The sequence below is a fragment of the Loxodonta africana genome, chromosome 21, assembly GCF_030014295.1.
Source record: "Loxodonta africana isolate mLoxAfr1 chromosome 21, mLoxAfr1.hap2, whole genome shotgun sequence".
NCBI classification, from domain to species: Eukaryota; Metazoa; Chordata; class Mammalia; order Proboscidea; family Elephantidae; genus Loxodonta; species Loxodonta africana.
The window spans coordinates 31,124,183-31,144,256 of record NC_087362.1 but is presented as its reverse complement, the minus strand read 5'-3'; the positions used below and the strand labels follow the sequence as shown (position 1 = coordinate 31,144,256).

Sequence of the window (20,074 nt, the reverse complement as noted above, 5' to 3'; positions counted from 1 at the left end):
TTCAGACCCAGAACAACTGGCTGGAAGCAGAGAGAAGTGCACTAAGTGGGTCCGCCACTGAGCTCGAAGCCTCTGCGGCAGTGGGTGTTGTCAGTTCCCACTGCACCAACAACCCCAGAGAGGACAGGGTGTAGTGAGGGGTCAGAGGGAGGTCTCCCAGTCTCTCAGAGCTCCCCTTTCTTTTTCTGGGAAACAAAGGCAACAATCCCATAGTAATCCCACTCTGCAGAACCGGGAAGGGAATTGAATGAAAGGTTGGCTGTGGCAGGTCTAACCACGTAGGCAAGTGCTCCGTGAAATCACAGCTCCTCAGGCTCCTTGTCGGGAAGGTGCCCTCTCCCAGCCCTCCCACAGTACCAGGGCAGCCAGCCGTGCCCCTGAGGCCAGCTCAGCATGAAGTTTGGGAACCTTCTTCCTTCCTCCATTTTTCCTTCCCTCCTGCCTTCTTTCCTTCCTTTCCTCCCTCCTTTCTTCTTTTCTTCCTTCCTCCATTCCCCTTCCCCCCCCACCACTTCACTCAGACACATCTAGATTTTTCTTAGATTATATTTGCTTCAATAAAAAGATATCTATAACTCGATGACAGTGGGTTACATTATATATGAGCAAAACAACTATATTATTACAGTATATTATTTTGTATATTTTATTAATATTATACTATAGTAATAATATATTTTATTATATATACCATATATATACCATACTATAATATTACTATAATAAAATATACCCAGAACCAAAACCAAACCCAATGCCATCGAGTCGATTCCGACTCATAGTGACCCTATTGGACGGAGTAGAACTGCCCCATAGTTTCCAAGGGGCGCCTGGTGGATTTGAACTGCCGACCCTTTGGTTAGCAGCCAGCTGTAGCACTTAACCACTACGCCACCAGGGTTTCCATAATAGAATATATCAAATAATATATTTAATAATAAATTATTTAAGTTAAATGTAATAAAAGTATATTATAACAATACAATGTTGTTGTTTGCCGTCGAGTCAATTCCAACTCTTAGTGATTCTACAGGACAGAGCAGAACTGCCCCATAGGGTTTTCGAGGCTGTAATCTTTACGAGAGCAGATGGCCACATCTTTCTCCTGCGGAGCGGCTGGTGAGTTCCAACAGCTGACCTTTCCTTTCGGTTAGCAGCCAAGTGCTAAACCACTGCACCACTAGGGGTCCTTAACAACATAATAGTAATAGCAGCCGCTTCCATTTCTCACCCTTTTCTTTAACTGTATAACTAAGTCCTTCCACGCCCCGACCTCAAACTGAGTGTCACAAGCCCCTGTGAGGTGGGCAGTGTCGCACCCCCTGTGCAAGGGGCTGACCAGCCCAGGAAGGTGGGGACCTGCCTGGGCCGCCCAGCCATGCCCCCTGGCCCCAGCTCACCGAATGACTGAGAGGACCCTCAGGACGGCATGGAGGAGAGTCAGGAAGCTGAGACCGAGGGGCAGGAGGGCAGGGTCAGGGAGGCTGACTTCCCTCCCTGTGGCAGGAGTGTCGTGGTGCAGGGCCTGCAGCTCTTGCCACTTGAGGAGAAAGGGCGTGTCACAGCAGATCCGCCAGCGATTGTACCAGGAGTTCGAGTCCAGGGGGCATTCTGCATGGAGAAGTGGGAGTCAGGCCCTTGGGCGGGGCCACAAGCCCAGGGGGACCCTCCTTGAAATTGTGCCTGGTGTCCGGGACCGAGAATAAGGCCCACTATCTCAGCAGGAAGGGTCACAGAGGTGGGGAGCGTGGACGCCAAGTGACATTCACTGAAGAGAGAGAGTCCTGCCAATTTCCACATCTCAGGTATGACAGTGCCCACGGCCGTGATTAGTAAAAGCCTTTTATCTCAGAGCTGTACACTGAAATATTTATGGATGAAATGATATGACATCTGTCTGGAATTTGCTTCGAAATAATCTAGGGGAGGGGGTAGAAGGAGTGGGCCAAGCTGGAAGAAACCAGCCTGCCTAGTAGCTGATAACATGGAGCTGGGCATGGGGTTTACTAAACCAAGCTCCACTTTGGAAAGGACTTGAAATTTTCCACAGTAAAAAGTTAACAATGCCCCACACGATATACAAAAGCCAATTCAAAATGCATCAAGGACCTAAATGTGAAAACCATGCCTTCATTCTGACACCTCCCTGGACTTCTGCTCTCTAAGCTGGGCTACCCTGAAAACTCAGACTCAACTAGGCCAGGGTAGGCAAGCTACAGCCCACAGGCCAAATCTGGCTGCTGCCAGTTTGTAAATAAAGTTTTATTGGTACAATGCCTATTCATTTACAGATTATCTGTGGCAGCTTTCACGCTATAAGGGCAAAGTAGTTGCAACAGAGACTGCCACACTGAAAATATTTACTATCTGGCTGCTTCCAGAAAAGGTTCACCAGCCCCTGGGTTAGATGATTCCCAGTGTTCCTCCCGATCCAGACCCCCATGTTTCTAGGGGTCGGAGCGCCCCTCCAAAACAAAGCCAGACCCTCACTGGCCCATCTCTTTCTGGTTCTAAGACACTGTTTATTGTCAAGAGGCCTTGTAGGGCATGTGCAATGCTGGCAGTGATTTCCAAGGAAGCAGAGACCGAGCAGAGCACCTGGGAAGTCCCTGTGACTGATCTACCTGGATCTGGAGCTCCCAGCAAATGGGAGAAACTCCTTACCCCCTCCCAGTGCCCTTGAAGCCCCTTCCTGGGGCAGGGAGACAGGATGGCCACCGGCAAGAGGAATTACCTGAGAAGGCTTTAACACTCTGCTGCCTTTTCTCCACCTGAGAGACAAGGATGTGTGTATGGTCAGGCTGGTGACCACAGCAGGCAGGGCCCAAGGAGACCTGAACTGGGAGGGGCTGTGGCCTGGCTGTGTCCCAGACAGACCACCTCGGGGGTCCACTTTGGGCAGTTATGGTAAACCAGCAAAGGAAGTGTGGGTGACGGGAGGAAGTTCTTCAAGGCCACCCAGGATACCTGGAAAGCCATGGGGGTTGTGGGGCTGAGGAGGGGTTGGCATGGCTGCTTCCCAGCGGCATGCTCTGGGACCTAGGGCTACAGTGGCAGCCAGACAGAGCCACAGAGAGAAGCCGGAGCCCTGCGTGGCTTCCTTCTTCAGTACCCTCCCTGCCCCACCACACACACGTTGGTGAGCTTCAGCCATGATGGCAGAAAGCTCAAAGAGGCAGAGAAAGATGGAGGTGGGGAATGAAGCAGGACAAGGAGGGAGAAGGGAGAGAAGTGAGGGAGGTCAGGGATGCAGGGAAGGAGGGGAAAGAGCAAGAAGCAGGAAGGGTAAGGGGATCGGGGAAGAGGTGGAGGAAGAGAAGGCCATTATTGTCAGCAGCCCTCCCCTGAACCCAATGTGTCCACCATGGGTAAAGTGCCCAGACACCCATTCTCTGTCCCTCACTGCCCAGCCTCTCACCTCCCTGAGCTTCTCCTCTCACCTTCTGTGTCCTCAGGTACCGTGGCACCCAGTAGGGCATCACTGCCTGGTCTCTAGGTGTCGGGAGGCGACCCCCAAATTGGTGGCAAGGGCAGGGACAGACCTTAGAGGTCCTGGGGATATAAGCCCGGGCCATCTTTTGGATCTAGTAGAGAAGAAAAGCTGATGCTGAAAGGGAACGACCCCAGACAAGACACCCCTTGGTCTCAGCATTGAGCAAGGGGTCTGAGAGTCCTCTTTCTGCACCCCTCTTGCAAGCCCCCACATAGCCCTCTGTCCCAAGCCCAGTTCTCCAGCCCTCAGCAGCACTTGGGCACAATGATCGTCTCTCTGAGCCTCAGTGCACCCAGTTATGAAGAGGCCCTGCTGCGTTTTTAGTTAATGCTCAAACACTGAATTTTGTCCCCTCAGATAAAGAGCAGAGTCCCTGGGGCACCAACAGTGAACGTGCCGAGCTGCTAACTGAAAGGTTGGAGGTGCAAGTCCAACCAGAGGCACCTCAGAGAAGGGCCTGGCGATCTACTTCTGAAAACTCAGTCATTGAAGCCCCGTGGAGCACAGCTCTACCCCGCACATACAGGGTCAGCCTGAGCTGGAACTGACTCAGTGGCAACGGGTGTGCTGGTATATAGATGTACTATCTCGATTGTGGTGCTGGCTTTGCAGGGGAGTATACACGCCAAAACTTACCAAACTGTACACGTCACACACATGCGGTTTATTGTATGTCAATCGTATCTCCCTAAATGTTTATATTTTTTAATCTGGTTTAAAAAAGCACACAACTATCTTCCAGAAATGTCTAACATCATTCATATATTCTCCCAATTCGGAGGGGTGACTAGCCCCCTGGTGAGGTATGCCTGGCTCAAGCCACCTACCTGTTTCCGGGGTCTCAGAGACAGAGGCACCCAGTAGGGCAGAGCAGCCTCTGCTCTGTGCACAGGCAGGCGGCTCCCAAGTCCTATCCGGCACCCACAGCAGATGGGGTCTCGAGGCACGGTGCTGGGGACGGAGCACACCTGGCAGGCCCAGAAAAGAGAGGCTCGGGCGTGGGGCTGCTTGGGAAGAGAGCCCAGGGACTCTGGATGGGGGAGCTGTCCTCAGGGAGGGGCAGACTGGAGGCCAGTGCCCAGGACAGGGCCTCCTGCGGTCACTGTGGTAGCAAGGTTGCCAGAGCCTGGAGCCCCCGCATGCTGGGATTCTCGGCCCCTCCCTGCTACCTTAGCTAAGACAGTCTCAGGGTCCCCCTCTGAATAAACCAGCTCTCAAGACTGCCCTGTATGTGGTTGTAACAGTCTGTGTGAAGTGTGTTGTGGCTTGCAGAGGAACCCTCAAAGCCCCCCAGGTAATGATGCCCAGGAGCCAATCAGGAGGGCTCCTGCATTCAGGGAGGTGTCATGAGGACCTGGAGGGCAGCGGGGAGCCTACCTAGAGATTTGGGGGACATGGCAATGGCCCCTCAGCCTCTCTCATGAGCTGCTGCTTCTGGCCTCACATCCTCCCGCCCCACCACCACCACCCGCAGGGGTGTCAGGTCATGGCAAAGTGGCCAAAGGCTGGCTGGCTGTCCTTACCAAATGGTCTTTCCCGAAGGTTTGAAATGTGCTCTTCCTAGAAAAGAACAGTAAGGCTTAGAAAGTTCTGGACTTTGTGGAAACTGGCGGGGCAAGGATGCAGGGTTAGGGTCCAGGGTGGCCACCCTGGAACTGAGTCTCCTCACGAGACTCCAGTGGTAGGCGTCATTCTCTGAGCCAGGCAGGGTGGGCAGTGATGTCAGAAGCAGGCATGCTCACGGGTCAGCATCTGGGATCCCTGTGCCAGGCTGAGGTGGGAACCACATGCCTGGCCCCACCGGCTTCTAGAATGCTCCAGCTAAGCATGTGACAGGCCTGTCTGGAAGGCAGGAAGTGTTTCAAGATGGTGAGAGCCCCCCAAGAGGTGAGGCTGCCAGCCACAGCTGGGGTGCCTTGCAGAGACCCCAGGATTACGTGGCACCCTGAAGGAAAGCATTGCCAAAACCGTGCTCCGTGAAGGTCCTTTCGGCATCAGAGCCCAGCTCTTCTGTGTCAGGCGGCAGAGCATTTGGGGGTTGCTGAGGCCCTGCTGCCAGCCAATTGCCAGAAGGTTGGCTGCAGTGTCTGCAGCCAGTAAGTCAACAGCAGGTTTCTCAGACAGCACTGTGTCCTAGTGCTTGGGAACTGGACTCTAAGAGTGACGTGAGGAGTTATTGCTGCTATTTCACAACCGTGATAGTGCCAGGCCTTCGAGCCCGATACACCCAGCTGATGCTCGAAGGCGGGGCAGATTGGGACATGTTGCCCACCCAGCATCTCACACCCATCCATCTGTGTAGTTCAGGTGGGCACAACCCAACTCTCCCAGCCCAGAAGGTAAGGTCCATCAGCAAGCCCACCTGGTCTCAGAGGTGAGCTTGGGACAGCGTCCCAACCAAATCAGGCCAAAGAGACTCAATTCTGGGACTCTGTGTTGGAACTGTTAGAAAAGTCTCCTTTCTGTTAAGGTTGATCATCCGATAGCATACAAGCCTCCAGAGTTATGAGTGGTCACCTTGCCTTCGTCAGGGACCCCGCTGCCTCCCCCCGCTGCACTGCTGAGAGGTGGAGAGAAACAGTTCCAAGGCCATGGCCTTCCTGCACCTGAATACATCCATGCCTGAAGCTAGCCTACTCCTGACATGTTTAGTTATCTGGAATAACAACTTGCCTTTCTGTGCTATGTCTATGTCAATGTGGTTCCTGCCAGTTGGGATCCAGAGCCCTGCCTATGCACTAGTAGGGTACACTAGAACTAGGCGATTGATCAAGGGGGACTCCGGGTGTTCTCTGCTGTGATTTTAGCATACTGGCATGTAGGACTCCTGGGTTTATCTGCCTGCCATAACATGTCTTACGTGTGAGTGCATGCTTACAGAGCCAAACAGAAGCCCAGTGACATCCAGGAGTGCCGGATGTTGATCAAATAGCATAATGATGAGGATGATGGTGGTAACAATACAATGGAGAGTAACTCCCATCTGCATCACGTTTTATAGTTTACAAGCATAGTCTCAAATTTCCCAAATTCCATGCCACTGGCCCCTTCCAGGAACCTCTGCCCTTCTACAGGAGAGACTGCCCCTCTTGCCTCTACCTCATTCCCCCTCTTGCCCTCCCAGCCCTGCCCTCAGAGACTGGTCCTCTCCAGGGCCACTCCAGCAGCTTCTCCAGGGTGGCCCCGCCCATGCCCACATCCCGTACAGCTGATTGGTCCACTCCGAGTCAATCAAGTGCTGCCCTCCAGGATTTGACCTTGAGCTGGTGGCCCACCGGTCCCCTTGGGCACTAGACCAAGGAAGTCAGCGGTGCCTGGGGCAGTGGAGTGAAAGGGTGGGGCGTGACTGGTCTGGGGAGCAGAAGGGGGCCCAAGTCCTTCCCACAATGGCTACTTCCTAGGCCTAGCTGGAGTGAGTACCTGCTCCTGCAGGGTCACCACCCCTGACCCCAAGAAAACTCCCTCACCTCTTCCAACGGATGTGCCTGTGGGTCCGCAGGGCTCTCCAACCTGGGTCCTTGTTCCCTAGAGGGGAGAGAGAAAGAGTTGGAACCAGCATCTAGGTCGGGTTGCCAGGGGAAAACAGAGAAACGCAGGTAAATTTGAAGTCTGGACAAGCACCAATCATTTTTTTAGTACAGTTATGTCCCATACAAAAGGAACCCTGGTGGCACAATGGTTAAAGCGCTTGGCTGCTAACCGAAAATTCGGCGGTTCGAACCCACCAGCTGCTGGAATTGACTCAATGGCAATAGGTTTGGTTTTTTATTTTTTGATGTCCCAAACAATATTTGGGGCATACTTCCATTAAAAGTTAGTCGTCACTTATATGAAATTCAAATTTGACTGGCTGTCCTGTATTTTCAGTTGCTAAATCTGGCAACCCCGCCCATGGGCTCATATGTGACTTGCAGAGAAATGTTTTTCTTTGGCAACATGGGGACACTGTGCTCCAGGATCAAGAAGACTGGGAGTGCCCCCATCCATCAGCCACCAACTCGTTCAGACAAAGCCCCTGTGCAACACAAGTATGCATGTGTGTGTGTGCACCTCTGCGTGAGCATAATGCCGTCAGCAGTCTCTTTACAGCTAACGGCAGAATCATCCAGGAGCTCTCGCCATTAGCCCTGAGTTCTGTTTCCGGCTGGGTATGCCCCCAGGCTCTCTGCTATCTCTTTCTCCCAGGTCCACTGGAAAGTTGCTGTCCAGAGAAGGCAGGCTTGTCCCACAGGGAGCCTCAGTTCTCCTCTGGCACCTTGTCTTGCCATCTCATGTCAAGAACGCCTCATCACCCCCTACTCCAAGAATGGTGACAACTGAAAGCACAGACAACACCGAGTGTCTCGAGGATGTGGCCCATGGCTCATGGGCATGTGAACTAATGTGGCCACATGGGCAACTGTCCAGCAGCATCTCCAGAACCTACAAGAAACCCTGCAACCCAGCAGTCCCTTGTTGGGCATAGACCCAAGGGAAATGAGCACATAAGCCCACCAGAAGACATGGCAGGGACGTCCACAGCGCTTCCTTCGTGATGGCCCAACCTGGAGGTGACTCAATGCCCACACAGGGGAGGAACAGAGAGGAACACCACCAACCAGGAAAAAGGCCCCGTGACGCACCTACTGCACGGTGGGCCCAGAGGAGCAGCTGCCGAACTCCAGGCACCCATAGGCTCACGATATGACTCACTGATGGGAGGGCAGGTCCATAGAGCCCCACCCACCCCAAGCATCAGTATATCGGCCTATCACACCCTCACTCGGCTGCTCACTTGCTAAGCATGTCGCCAGGCACCTGGCTTCCCTGGGCCTCAGTTTTTGGCCATAATGCCCCATCTCAGAGTGATGGGAACATATGGTGAGAAAAAGGGCTCGGAGCGTGCAGTGAGCATGCAGTAAGTGCACGTCGGAACCAGCTCCTCGGAACTGGTGACACTGAGCAGACCTGGGCACCCTGCATACTTGGCAGTTTGGGCCAGGGTCAGGCCAGCACCAGCCAAGTGTTTCCTGCCCCAGGACACTGGAGAGTGGGCCTGTGCCTGTGCCCAGCCCCACTGCCAGGTGTCACGCTGTGCCACCCCGCTCACCACCCCACTCACCCAACTCTCACCCATCCCTCCTGGAGTTGCCGGATGCATCGCTGCGTCTTAGTTCTCCTGCCTCTCCACCTGGGGCAACAGCATCACACAGGTTTCCCTGCCAATGGGCCACAGGGCATCGGGGCCTGGGCCTGTCTCCTCCGTCACCTGGTCCTCCTGCAGCCTGCTGGGGACACAGGATAGCCATCCGCCTCTTGAGATCGATCACATGTGGATGGAGCAAGGCTGGCCGGGTCAGCTCCAGTGCCCCTCCCACCATCCCACAGCCACCATGTGGCACCAAGGCCCACGTTCTAGTGCTTTCTCCGAGACTGCCAAAACATTACCTAGAAGATGGGGTCTCACCTGCCTTGTCTCTGTGTCCCTAGCACCCTGAGGGGTGGGGGGGAACATTCCGACGGAACCTGGAACGTTGGGCACAGAGGGAGAGAACTTCCACAGTGAGCTGCTCCAGGCTCCCGCACCCCCACCGAGGTCTGGTCCACTGAGGCTTCCTGAATGCTCACCTCCTGCGGGGGTCACCTGGTGTCTCCAGGGTCTCAGGGCACATCCCCTCTGACAGCTGGGCTCCCAGGTGAGGGGGTGGCAGGAAAGTGAAAATGGAGCCACTGGCCTGTGACCTACTGAGCGCCATGAAGCTGAGGACAGTCCAAGGGCCAAGCAGTGCAGCAGGCAGACCTGGGACCAGAGTGCTGGCCGGGCCACACAGAGGCCAGAGGGGACCGAGTACACACCTGGCTCTTCCCCTCAACCCGAAGTCAACAGTCAGCAACCCCTGTCCCCTGCATTGGAATTGGATAGACAGGGAGGGGGCATGTTTCAAAAGGAGTGGACAGAGATGGCCCCTCCAAGGACAGACGCTAAGATGTTTGAAGGAATGAGGGGAGAAGCCTGCTGAGACCACTGGGAAGGGCGTTGTAGGCAGAGGGAACAGTGTGCGCAGCGGCCCTGAGGCAGGAGGGTCCAGTGCATGAAGGAGGACCAGGGAGCCAGTGAGGCTGTAATGAGGAGGAGGAAGACGAGGAGATGACAAGGCCAGGAGGTGGAGGGCAGACCCCATGGCCTGGCCAGCATGGGGCAGAGGGCTTTGACTGTTGGACTAGCAGCACCCACTGGCTGTTGGGAGGACAGGCAGTGGGGGTAGTGGAGCAGGGACGTAGTGAGAAGTAACCTGTCTGGGTGTCTTCTGACAGTCAAGCAAAGAGAGGGGAGTGGGGAGGGAGCCGCCAATGTATTGTGTGAGTGTGACGGAAGGACAATTACAATGTCCCCGAGTCATTGCCTTGCCCCTGGGACTGCTGCAATGCCACTGATATGAGTACGTGGGCACACAGAACCTGGGGTTCCCCTCCCACCACTCCTCCACCAGCCAAGTACAGCCAGAGGAGCAAGGCCACCCATGTCCCTAGATAAAGAGAAGGGCCAGTGCAGAGGGAGGCACTGGGCCAGCAGTCACTGCCACAGGGGACAGCGGCAATGGCATTTCTAGGAAACATACTTTTTGGTTGTAAAGACAGGGGATGCTACCAGCAGCAAGTGGGTGAAGGCCAGGGATGCTGCTCAGCACCCTATAGGGCACAGGATGGCCCCCACACAAAGAATCACTGGACCCCAAATGCCAGCAGCACTGAGGGTGGGAATCTGCCCCCACAAAACAGCCTAGGTTGGGGGGGGGCGTTAGGGAGCTTGCAAAGGTCACCCGGCCGGTAAGGGGGAGCAAGGACCTCTCAGGTTCATCCAACCCCAAGCCCAGGCTACAACCTCTCCAGGTAGCAGCGGGGCTGCTTCTACCATCAAGACTTCAGGTTTGCAGTCTGGCCTGGGTACACAGCCAGCTGTGGCCAATGGAGTGAGCTAGCTATCTGGGGGTGACACCCCTGGGGGTCTGCCGTCTCCCAGCCATGGGTGGAGATTGCTGCCACCTCCGCAGCAGCCCATGCCCTGTCCTGGTCTGGTCTGTCTCTCCTCAGCTCTGGTCCCCTCGTCCTGTGATGCCTGCTCACCCTCAGGGCTAGACCAGAGCAGCGTGTGGGCACGACTGGAGACACCGCCTGTGTGTGTATGTGCATGTGTGGGGTGGGAGGGTCATTCCATAAAGCTGAGAGAATCAAGCTCTGCCAGAACTGGGTATGAGACGTGCCTGCTTCCACTGGAATCACGTCCCAAAACAAACAGATTACAGAGCACAAGACAAGGTTTCAAAAACGTATTTATTTAAAACTGAAGGACACACAACCACGCCCAGCCCTGGGGACCACCATCAGCAAAGGCACACGCACAGGTTCCCCAGAGGTTAAAGCCCATGATCCCCTCCTTGCTCCCCTCGCTGTCCTTCCTGCTGGCACCCTCCCAGGTGAGACCCTCCCCAGGTGAGATCTTCCCTGGGCGAGACCCTCCCCAGGCAAGACAGGCTGACGTCGAATGACTGTGCTTTTCCCCCATCAGGAGTCCATATGTCCAAGGGTTGGAAGACGTCACAAACAGAACAAGTGTCCTCCTCTCCAAGCGGGCTGTGTGGCCACAAGTAACCACAAAGGGAAAATCAGGCAAAAAAAAAAAAAAAAAAAACTCACCAGGTCCCACCCCATGCCATGTCCTGGCTGGTCTCCCTGTGCACACGGTGGCCCAGAGAGCGAGCCCCCCAGAAGGCCTTATTCCCTCGCTGTCCACACCCCAATGCCACCGTGTAGCATTAGGCTGTCAGCACGCAGTCCCCGTGGAGATCGGGCACAGCTGTACTCCCAGCCACTGCACCCACCATCCAGACACCCCGCCACTTCCGTCCACTTTACACACCTCCGAGGACGGACAGTGAAAGCATATCCCTCGTCCCCTCCAGGACCCGAGGATGGGTCTGTGCCGACACAAGCTGGTGGTGAGCTGGGGATTTATTGTCAAGCCTGGTGAGGAGTGCAGGCATGAGCCCAGGGACCCACGAAGGCAACTGTGTGCTGCCACCATACAGACACCACCCCTTGGTGTCCCCGGAACACCGGGACCAGCCTTTTTACAAATTCCCACTGCCTGTGCCTCTGCCAACCTATAAATAACTCCCTTTGCTTCCCAGAGCCACAGACCGAACACACGTCCTCACCAGCCTCTGTCCCTGAGTCTCAGCAGACCCTCTTGGACCCTCTGCCATCTACGGGCACAGCCACAGAGCTTGTCAGGTCCCTGGGCCTGGCCAGCAGCCCTGCGCATCCCAGCAGCGCCCTCTCGGAGCCCCAGAGGACCCTGACTGGTAACCTCATCATGAACACCCTCTCCTGAGACCATAGGTGACACGTCTCTGTCCAAAATCCAGAGGGGCCAGCAGGGGCACAGGGAGCTCTGCCGGGGTTCTGACCTGCCAGACATTCACTGACTGCCGAGCCCGCATCCCGGCCTGATAACTCCTTCCCGTCCTGATGTCAGGCATCGGGGCAGCAGTTTCATCTCACACACTGCAAAGTTTATCACGCTTACGGGAGACCCTGCCCTCCTCAAGGCACATGTTCCTGAGGGAGGTCTCCGTTTTCCCTAGGAGAGCTAGCAGGCAGAGGACATGCTAGCTTCCCCAGTTCCATTACTCACAGGCCCCTGGAGCCTGGCCTCTGCATCAGTTTGGTTCTGCTGCCTTTTTTTTCTTTGCTTCACTTTGTAAGACATGCTCAGCTTCTCCCACCGCGGCTACTGACAAATGTACAGGCGTATGGTACAGGCTCTACAGTGTGGGGGTGGCCGGGTTCCCATAGCGCATGCTCCCGCCCCAGCTGGGCCCGGCGCCCGCAGCCACCTCTTGCAGCAAGCCATCAGGAGGTGAGGGACTGGATGTTCTTGAGCATCTCATCAAAGGCCTGTGGGGAGGGCGCATCCGCATTCTGGAAGGCAGCCTTGACCCGGCTATACAGGCTGAAGGACTTGAGCTCCAGCCAGATGAAGCCGAAGCGGTCGTCATCAAAGAGGATGAAGACGCCGGGGGTGCGCTCGGGGCTGGTAAAGCCGTGGCCCGCAATGAGTCCTGTGCCATAGAAGCTGGACAACGAGAAAGGGACAGAGTGAGGTGGGTTGGGGGTTCCTGAAAGAGCACACATTTGTTCATGCCACACTGCACGGCAGTGTTTGTGAATACCGCTCCTTCTTCCCGGTGAGTGCTGTCACTATTCACCAACTGACAGGAGAACCAAGAGCCAGCCACCCCTGAGCGCAGCCAACTCGCAGGGGTGCTTCAGCCACAAGATCTCACTTCCCAGGCCGCCAGTACTCGGACAGCGGAGCGCTGGGGCCACCCAGGTGGCCAGCTCTCCTGCTGACCGCCGCCATCCCCTGCCCACTGAGCTAGACAAGGTCCTTGTGGTCCCACCTAGTGACCAGTAGCAACATCTCCATTCTGGGATGTCTATGCCTATGTGCAAACGACGCAGACAAACACAAGAGACTTAACAGCATGCAAGTGGCATTACCCCAGAAAGCAGAACTTTCAAATACCTACTGCGCGACCAAGTTTCAAGACCAATTTTAGACTGAAATATGCTTAGTTCTTTCTCTCTGAAATTCAAAGAGTTTAGTGCTGCCAACAGATAAGAAGTTAGGAGCTGGCCCCGAATCTCCCAGCACATGGACTGCACCCAGGCACCAGCCTCCACCCGCCACACAGGGGTTCCATCAGGCGGGAGGGGAAAGATAGCCTGGTCCGGAGGGTTTGGGGGCATAGGTCACAGGCAGGTGAAGCACTGCCCTCTGAGCCCAGAAACCAGGTCCCAGGCACTTGCTGAGAGCTCCACAGCCTGCAGACACCCACAGAAATCAGGAAGGGGACATAACGCGCCCGTCTGGCCCATGGGGCCCCAATACTCCATGGGAGTGAGAAACCACCTGTGGGTCAGTGGGGACTGGTCAGTTCCCATGGCTCCGGGCTGGCCAGGAGACATGGGAGCCGTAGGACACTTTCAGGGAGAATAATCAAAGCCACCTTCTTCTACGGCCTTTCAAAAATGTACAGAAGTTAAAATCCTATCTAGCATTATTTACATGTCTCCTGTAAAGTCCAAACTCGGTGGTTGTCATCAGAATTGTGTACACAGCTCCCGGCTGAATGTCAGGCTCCCCCAAGCCCCGTCTGTGCCCCCTGGCCCTTACCACATCCTGCAGGTGCGGGGGTAGTCCTCGTTCCGCGAGCTCACGCCCACGGGCAGCACAAATGGCTGCCCCGGCTCGGTGGGCTGCTGGGCCGCTGCCCCGCTGCTGCCCTCGGGTTCCTGGTGGCCTTCGGCAGTTCCTTCGGCAGGCCCCGCTGCAGCCCCCTTGGCCGGTGGCTCCCCCGTGGGTGAGGCGGGGTCCTGGCCATCCTCCTGCTCGCCCTCCTGCTGCCGCTGCTGCTCCTGCCGCACCTGCTCGCGTACCTCCAGCACCACGCGGGAGAGCTCGTTGAAGTTGCGCAGGTTCTCAGCCTCAGGCAGCTGGATGCGGTGCCTGAGGTCCACCTCCACTGTCTGCTGCCCGGCTGGGATATTGGGGTCACCCTGGGGAGCATGTGGGCCAGGAGGGAAGGGGCCAGTGAGACCAATGACCACGCTCCAGCTGTCCCATGCATCTAACAGCAAGCCCGTATGCTAGAACATTCTAGCTGCTGACCGTGGGGAGTACCAGGAAACTGTCTGCTAAAGCAGGGGGTCTCCCACAGGAATGCCCTGAACCCCTGCCCATAAAACCAAAGTCCTAGGGCAGCACCTGGCATCTGGATGTATTAAACTCCTCAGGGGTTCCCCTGAGTAGCTGAGCTTAACAGCCGGCATGCTGATGCCGTCAAGTATACACATTCCCTGGGAGCTTGTGAAAATGCAGATTCCGACTTGGCAGGGCTAGGCGGGACCAGGACCCTGCATTTCTGACAGCGAAGCCCATGCTGCAGTGGGCTTGGGGCTCCACTGGGGTAGAGGTATGGTGTACCCTCCCTGCCTGGGTCTCTCACTCCATGGCCACCCAGGCCAGCCATGCACATGGGCCACATCCACTCACGGTGATCTTGGTGCCCCGGGCCCTCCTCCCATGGAAGCTGAGCATGACAATCTCCAGGCCATGGCTGCCATAGGTGCCCTTGAAGAGGCCGGGCTTGATGAGGTCGTCGGGGTGGCTGGGTGGGAGGTAGATCCGGCGGTATGTCAGACAGTTGCTGCAGGGGAGAGAGGCGGCAGTTCAGAGCCAGGAAGAGCCCACACAGAGACGCCAGAAATGCGGAGACCACACAAACCTTACTCGGGTATGTGGGGTCTGCCAAGACACGGGGCCCTGACAACCAGTGTTGGTGTTCACCAGGCCTGAGGGCCAGGTGTGCCCTTCCGGAAGCACATCCACAACTGCCCGTGTCCATGGAGCCTCAGTCCAAGGCATGCTTCCCCTTTTCCCTTCTCCAGGGTGGCCTCCAGGAACCAGGGCTGTAGGAGGCTGGGTCCCACTCTCGCCCCATTGCCCTGACGAGGGAGCCTGCATGCCAGGTGAAATGGACACGATACAAAGGGCCAGTAGGGTCCAGCAGGCCCTGGAATGGAGCAGAGTGAAGTTCAGGGAGAGAGGCGTGAGGAAGGGACACGGCCCTGAGCAGAAATGAAGGATCAAGCACAAGCCTCCAAAAGACGGTGCTGCGAAAAGGCTCCAAGCTGGCCAGTGAGCTAATAAGTCAGCGAAAACCAAAACAAGGTCCTAGGGTGGGTGTGAGGGCTGCATGTACTCGCCCCCACAGAGAGGGAAGGGCTGCATGTATTCGCCCCCACCGTGGAAGGAGGTGGCTGCGTGTACTCACCCCCACCATGGGGGGAGATGGCTGAGTGTACTCATCCCACCGTGGGGGGAGGTGGCTGTGTGTACTCACCCCCACCATGGCAGGAGGTGGCTGCCTGTACTCACCCCCAACGTAGGGGTAGGTGGCTGCGTGTGCTCCCCCCACCACGGCAGGAGGTGGCTGCGTGTACTCACCCCTACCATGGCGGGAGGTGGCTGCGTGTACTTGCCCCACCGAGGAGGAGGGGCTGTGTGTACTCACCCCCACTGTGGGGAGAGGGGCTGCGTATACTCGCCCCCCGCACAGGCCCCCCCCCCAGGCACACTCACTCATACTGGCTGGTGTAGATGAACTTCATCAGGATCAGTTCCTGCATGTGCTCATGGAAGATGTCCTCCAGCGTCCGCCCCCACTCCTCCCGCAGCCACGTCCGGAACTCCTTACAACAGAACACAGCTGTTGGGGTCACTGTGACGCCGCACACGGAGAACATGTGTTCTGGTCCCAGCATCTGACCACCCTGCCTGTCAGAGGCCTGCCCAGCACCGCAAGACGAGAGGCTCCGGGGCCTGCAGGTCGGGACTTCCAACAGCATTGGCGGTGGGGAGCAGGGGCCCTGAGTCCCGCCCTCCCACCAGCCCAGGTCTCACTCCAGTGCCTTGAGGCAGTGGCTGGGGTCTACACTACACAACTTGGAGTGGGTCCTCAGGCTTCCTCAGAGTGGGAGGGGCCGGGACACCTTCTCCTAGGTAAACTGCTGGCCTGATACTCAGGTCTGCCAGAGCTGCTTCCTACAAGGAACACGGACTGAGGCGGCTGCAGGGAGGGACCACGGCAGGTTTCCCTTTATAAAACAGATATGCTGCACCGTTCAGTAAACATTCGTAAAGAGGGAGCTTCATAAACACCGTGTCCCCAAAGCTCAAGAACGCACCATGCATCTTGCAGTCAGACAAAGATATTTAGTGCCAGTAGTTTGAGTCCAACGATCAATATAACTTATCCAGAGCGCTGTGTTCCTGTTCAATAGTGTTTCTCATGATTATCTAAAATTGGCTTCTATGAGCAAGAGCAATTTATCAAAGAAAAGAAGAGCTACAGCCTGTCAATTGCCCCAACACAAATTACTAAAGTGACCAAACTCAACAGCTAGGAGAACTAATACAGAATTTAGCAAGGTTGCAGGATACAAAAATCAATACACGAAAATTAACTAAATTTTTATATACTAGCTGCAAGCAAGAAACCCTGGTGATGTAGTGGTTAAGAGCTATGACTGCTAACCAAAAGGTCGATAGTTCGAATCCACCAGGCACTCCTTGGAGCAGTTCTACTCTGTCCTATAGGGTCCCTATGAGTCGGAATCCACTCGATGGCAATGGGTTAATGGGTAGCTGCAAGCAACTGGAAAATAAATTTTTTAAAATTCTATTTACAATGGCCTGAAAAAACATAAAGGACTTAGGAATAAACTTAACAAAATATATGCCAGTCTTCTATTCTGAAAACCACAAAACACTGCTAAGAGAAAGAAGACATTAAAGAAATTAGCCAGATGTACCATGTATATGGACTGAAAGACACAATACTGGTAAGAGAGCAAGTCTCTCCAAATTGATCTATAGATTCAGTCAGGCCAATCATAGCCCATTCACCAAGCTTCTTGGTAGAAACTGACAAGCTGACTCTAGATCCATGTGGAAATTCCGAGGACCTAGAATACTCAAAACAATCTTGAAATAAGAGAATGAAGTTGGTAAACTCACTCTGTCTGTCATTACAACTTACTGTGAAGCTTCAGAGATCAAGACAGTGGTACTAACATGAGACTGACCAAAAGATCAATGGACCCAGAGAGCCCAGAAAGAGAGCCACACTTACTTGGTCAGCTGATTTTCAGCAAAGGTGCCAAAGCAATCCCAGGGGAAAAGGGAAGTCTTTTTAACAAATGGTGCTTGAACAACTAGAAAACCATATAGAAAAAAAAAAAAAAGAACCACAATTCCTACCTCACACCATACACAAAAATCAATTCAATGAGGATCACAGACCTAAATGTCAAAGCTGCATGAAATGTAAAGCTACAAAAATTTGAGGGGAAAAAATATAACCTAGGAGACCATCTTTGTAACTTAATGGCTGGCAAAATTTTTCAGGCCATAGAAAACAATAGCCATAAAGATAAAAGATTGTCAAATTAGACTTCACCCAAATTAAAACTTTCTGCAGAAAAGACTGAACCTTTGGACGACCAGCACCAAAAAAAAGAAAAATCACAGACAAAAACAAAAGTTTAAGTGTAAAACAAAAATAATACTAATAATAAAAGAAAATCAGTTATTTAAAAACAAAATAAAGTGAATGTAATGTGCAAAGATACCAGTGTTGCCATGGTGAAGACAGACTTCAACTAAACGCCATCCAGAAGATGACTGTGTGTAGTTTTAATCTTATTTACTCTGCATGGAAAGGACAAAGTCATTAGGAATACCAACCAAACTCAATTACTCAGAACAAGGATCTCTGAAATATGTTTATTACAAAAGCACCTTATAAGGTCAAGATATGTGTGTGCAAGGAAAAAAAGAGGGCCTAGAACAATACCAAGGCCACAGTAAATGTAATCTGTGCAGGGCTTGGTGACTGCGTGCTGGACTCTGTGCTAAGCATCCTCCCCCCGCTGGCTCAATCTGCACGACAGCCCCATGAGGTGGGCGTGAACATGTCCCCTGCTTTACGGATAACAGGGAGCTTGGAAAGGGTCAGATACCTGCCCAAAGCCAACTAGTTGCTAAGTGGCAAAATCAGAACTAATCTAAAGCCCACATGCTTAACCAGTGTTCTTTCCATCAGAGAGAAAATCAGCGCTGGCGAGACTTCAGTAAGGCTGGGGGCAGCTGGATGGGCCTGGAAGAGAGGACCCTGTCTGGCAGCATCCCCATCAGGGACTGAGAAGATGCAGGAGGTCTGGGGTGGACCAGGTGCCACAGCTGCCAGTCTGCAGACCACACAGGGGCCGGAGCCAGGAGACCCTGTGCCTGGGTGTTAGATCGTGCCGCTGCGAGAGTTTTGCTTGGCGTCAAAGGTGCTCAAACCTGGCAAAACTCCCAGACATGCGAGTCTGGGTGCAAGGCAACAGGAGGGTTGGCACACCTAGTCAGTGTACTTTTACTAATTAACGACCCCAGCAGGGCTGGCTCACGGAGGACAATCAGATGTTGAAGGGGGAAGACCAAGGGAAGGGCTCCAGGAGGAAGCTAACCCTCAACATGACAGTGTACAATCTAACTTAAAACGACTGTGTTCTAAGTAAAGAAGCCTCTCTGTATCTACCATCTTCACATATGTATTGAGAAAACAGAAACTCTGTTTACCTTTTAAGGGCTCCCTAAATTATGTACATTCTGCTTATCCTGATTTTCCCTGCCATTCTTGAGCTAATGAGGAAGCTTCTGGAAACTTAGAAATTGGCCAAAAAATGTACATCCAACAAACGAACATCAGCTGTGATGAGAATCCTTGATTTTAAAAGTTCAATTTTTCAAAAATATTTTAAAATGGGCATACGATTTAGACACACAGAAAATAAAAACTCAAAGGGGAAGTAAAATTGCTCGTGCAAACAAAAGGAAAATCCATGGAAACTCCGTGGGTATGTGACACCAGGATTACCCAAGCCTGGCCACGATCTGGAAACTTCACCCATGAGCTCCATGCATAGAAAGGAGAACAGAGGCTCCGAATGAAGCCCCTGAGGCTCCCGGCTTCCAGAGGCAGCCTCACCACAAGCCCCTCTGCCAAATGGATGCTTCTGTCAAAGGAGAAACCATAAAAGGACAGCTATTTCCATCTGGATCATTCATTCTGAGGGTGACGGAGAAGAAAAACTAAAACCTGCACTCATGTATGCACATCCATATGATGCTGTTTCTAAAAAAAGGAAGTAAAGATGCATTTTCTGCACAGATAACACCCGGTTGAACCACATGAAACACAGCGGCCATATATTGATTTCAAATGGCTCAACCCACCATGTCTACACTTTGCGTCACCACTACCAACCGAGGGCCTTCGCTTCCAGGCAGCAAGGGCTCACCTCTTGCCTGCCACCTGACATCCGGTGGTGATCCGTCTGGTTGCATTTGGTGGAGAACTCATCCTTCTTCACGATCTTCAGTGTTCATGGCCGAGGGAGAACGGGGTAACGTGCAACACTAAGTTAGTCACAACCTCACCACATCAAACAGGGCAGACCACCCCTCCCATCCTGTTTCTGACTGAATTGTTTCCCCCTGCAAAAAATGCATGTTAACTTGGCTAGGCCATGATTCCCAGTTTTGTGATTGTCCACCACTTTGTCATCTGATGTGATTTTCCTACGTGTTGTAAATCTTACCTCTATGATGCTAACGAGGTGGGACTCAATCTACAAGATTAGCTTGTGTCTTAAGTCTATCTCTTTGGACCCAGGGTCCCTGTGCTGAGAAGCTCATTGACTGGGGAATATTGATGACAAGGACCTTCCTGGAGAGCCAACAGAGTGAGAAAACTTTCTCCTGGAGCTGACCCCCTGAATTCAGACTTCCAGCCTACTAGACTGTGAGAGAATAAACTTCTGTTTGTTGAAGCCATCCACTTGTGGTATTTCTGTTACAGCAGCACTAGATGACTAAGACACACCCTGATTGGCCAGAACACAGCAGGTGAGCAGAAGGCAATGCAG

The 20,074-nt window shown here is 53.7% G+C and overlaps 2 protein-coding genes across 4 annotated transcripts in view; both read right to left on the bottom strand.

The window, feature by feature from the left end:
- Positions 1-925: 925 nt before the first annotated feature.
- C21H16orf95 (chromosome 21 C16orf95 homolog) lies at positions 926-10,665 on the bottom strand. Its single transcript, XM_023558094.2, has 6 exons — positions 6,961-10,665; positions 5,017-5,053; positions 4,321-4,461; positions 3,441-3,584; positions 2,735-2,771; positions 926-1,611 (listed from the first exon to the last, which is right to left on the bottom strand). Exons 1-6 carry the CDS (start codon positions 7,050-7,052, stop codon positions 1,397-1,399), a joined length of 666 nt encoding a protein of 221 aa, XP_023413862.1. The 5' UTR covers positions 7,053-10,665; the 3' UTR covers positions 926-1,396.
- Positions 10,666-11,159: 494 nt separating this feature from the next.
- Positions 11,160-20,074, bottom strand: part of FBXO31 (F-box protein 31) — a 37,243-nt gene continuing 28,328 nt past the window's right edge. Inside the window, exons 4-9 of one of the 3 annotated variants that reach the window (XM_023558092.2) lie at positions 19,448-19,522; positions 15,681-15,790; positions 14,824-15,111; positions 14,592-14,745; positions 13,713-14,095; positions 11,160-12,608 (exon numbers count right to left, since the gene is read on the bottom strand). In XM_023558092.2, coding sequence (XP_023413860.1) covers positions 12,386-12,608; positions 13,713-14,095; positions 14,592-14,745; positions 14,824-15,111; positions 15,681-15,790; positions 19,448-19,522 — 1,233 coding nt within the window. In that variant the 3' untranslated portion in view covers positions 11,160-12,385. The remainder of the gene's footprint in view (positions 12,609-13,712; positions 14,096-14,591; positions 14,746-14,823; positions 15,112-15,680; positions 15,791-19,447; positions 19,523-20,074) is intronic. The other 2 variants (XM_023558093.2, XM_003418070.4) reach the window with 2 other exon arrangements.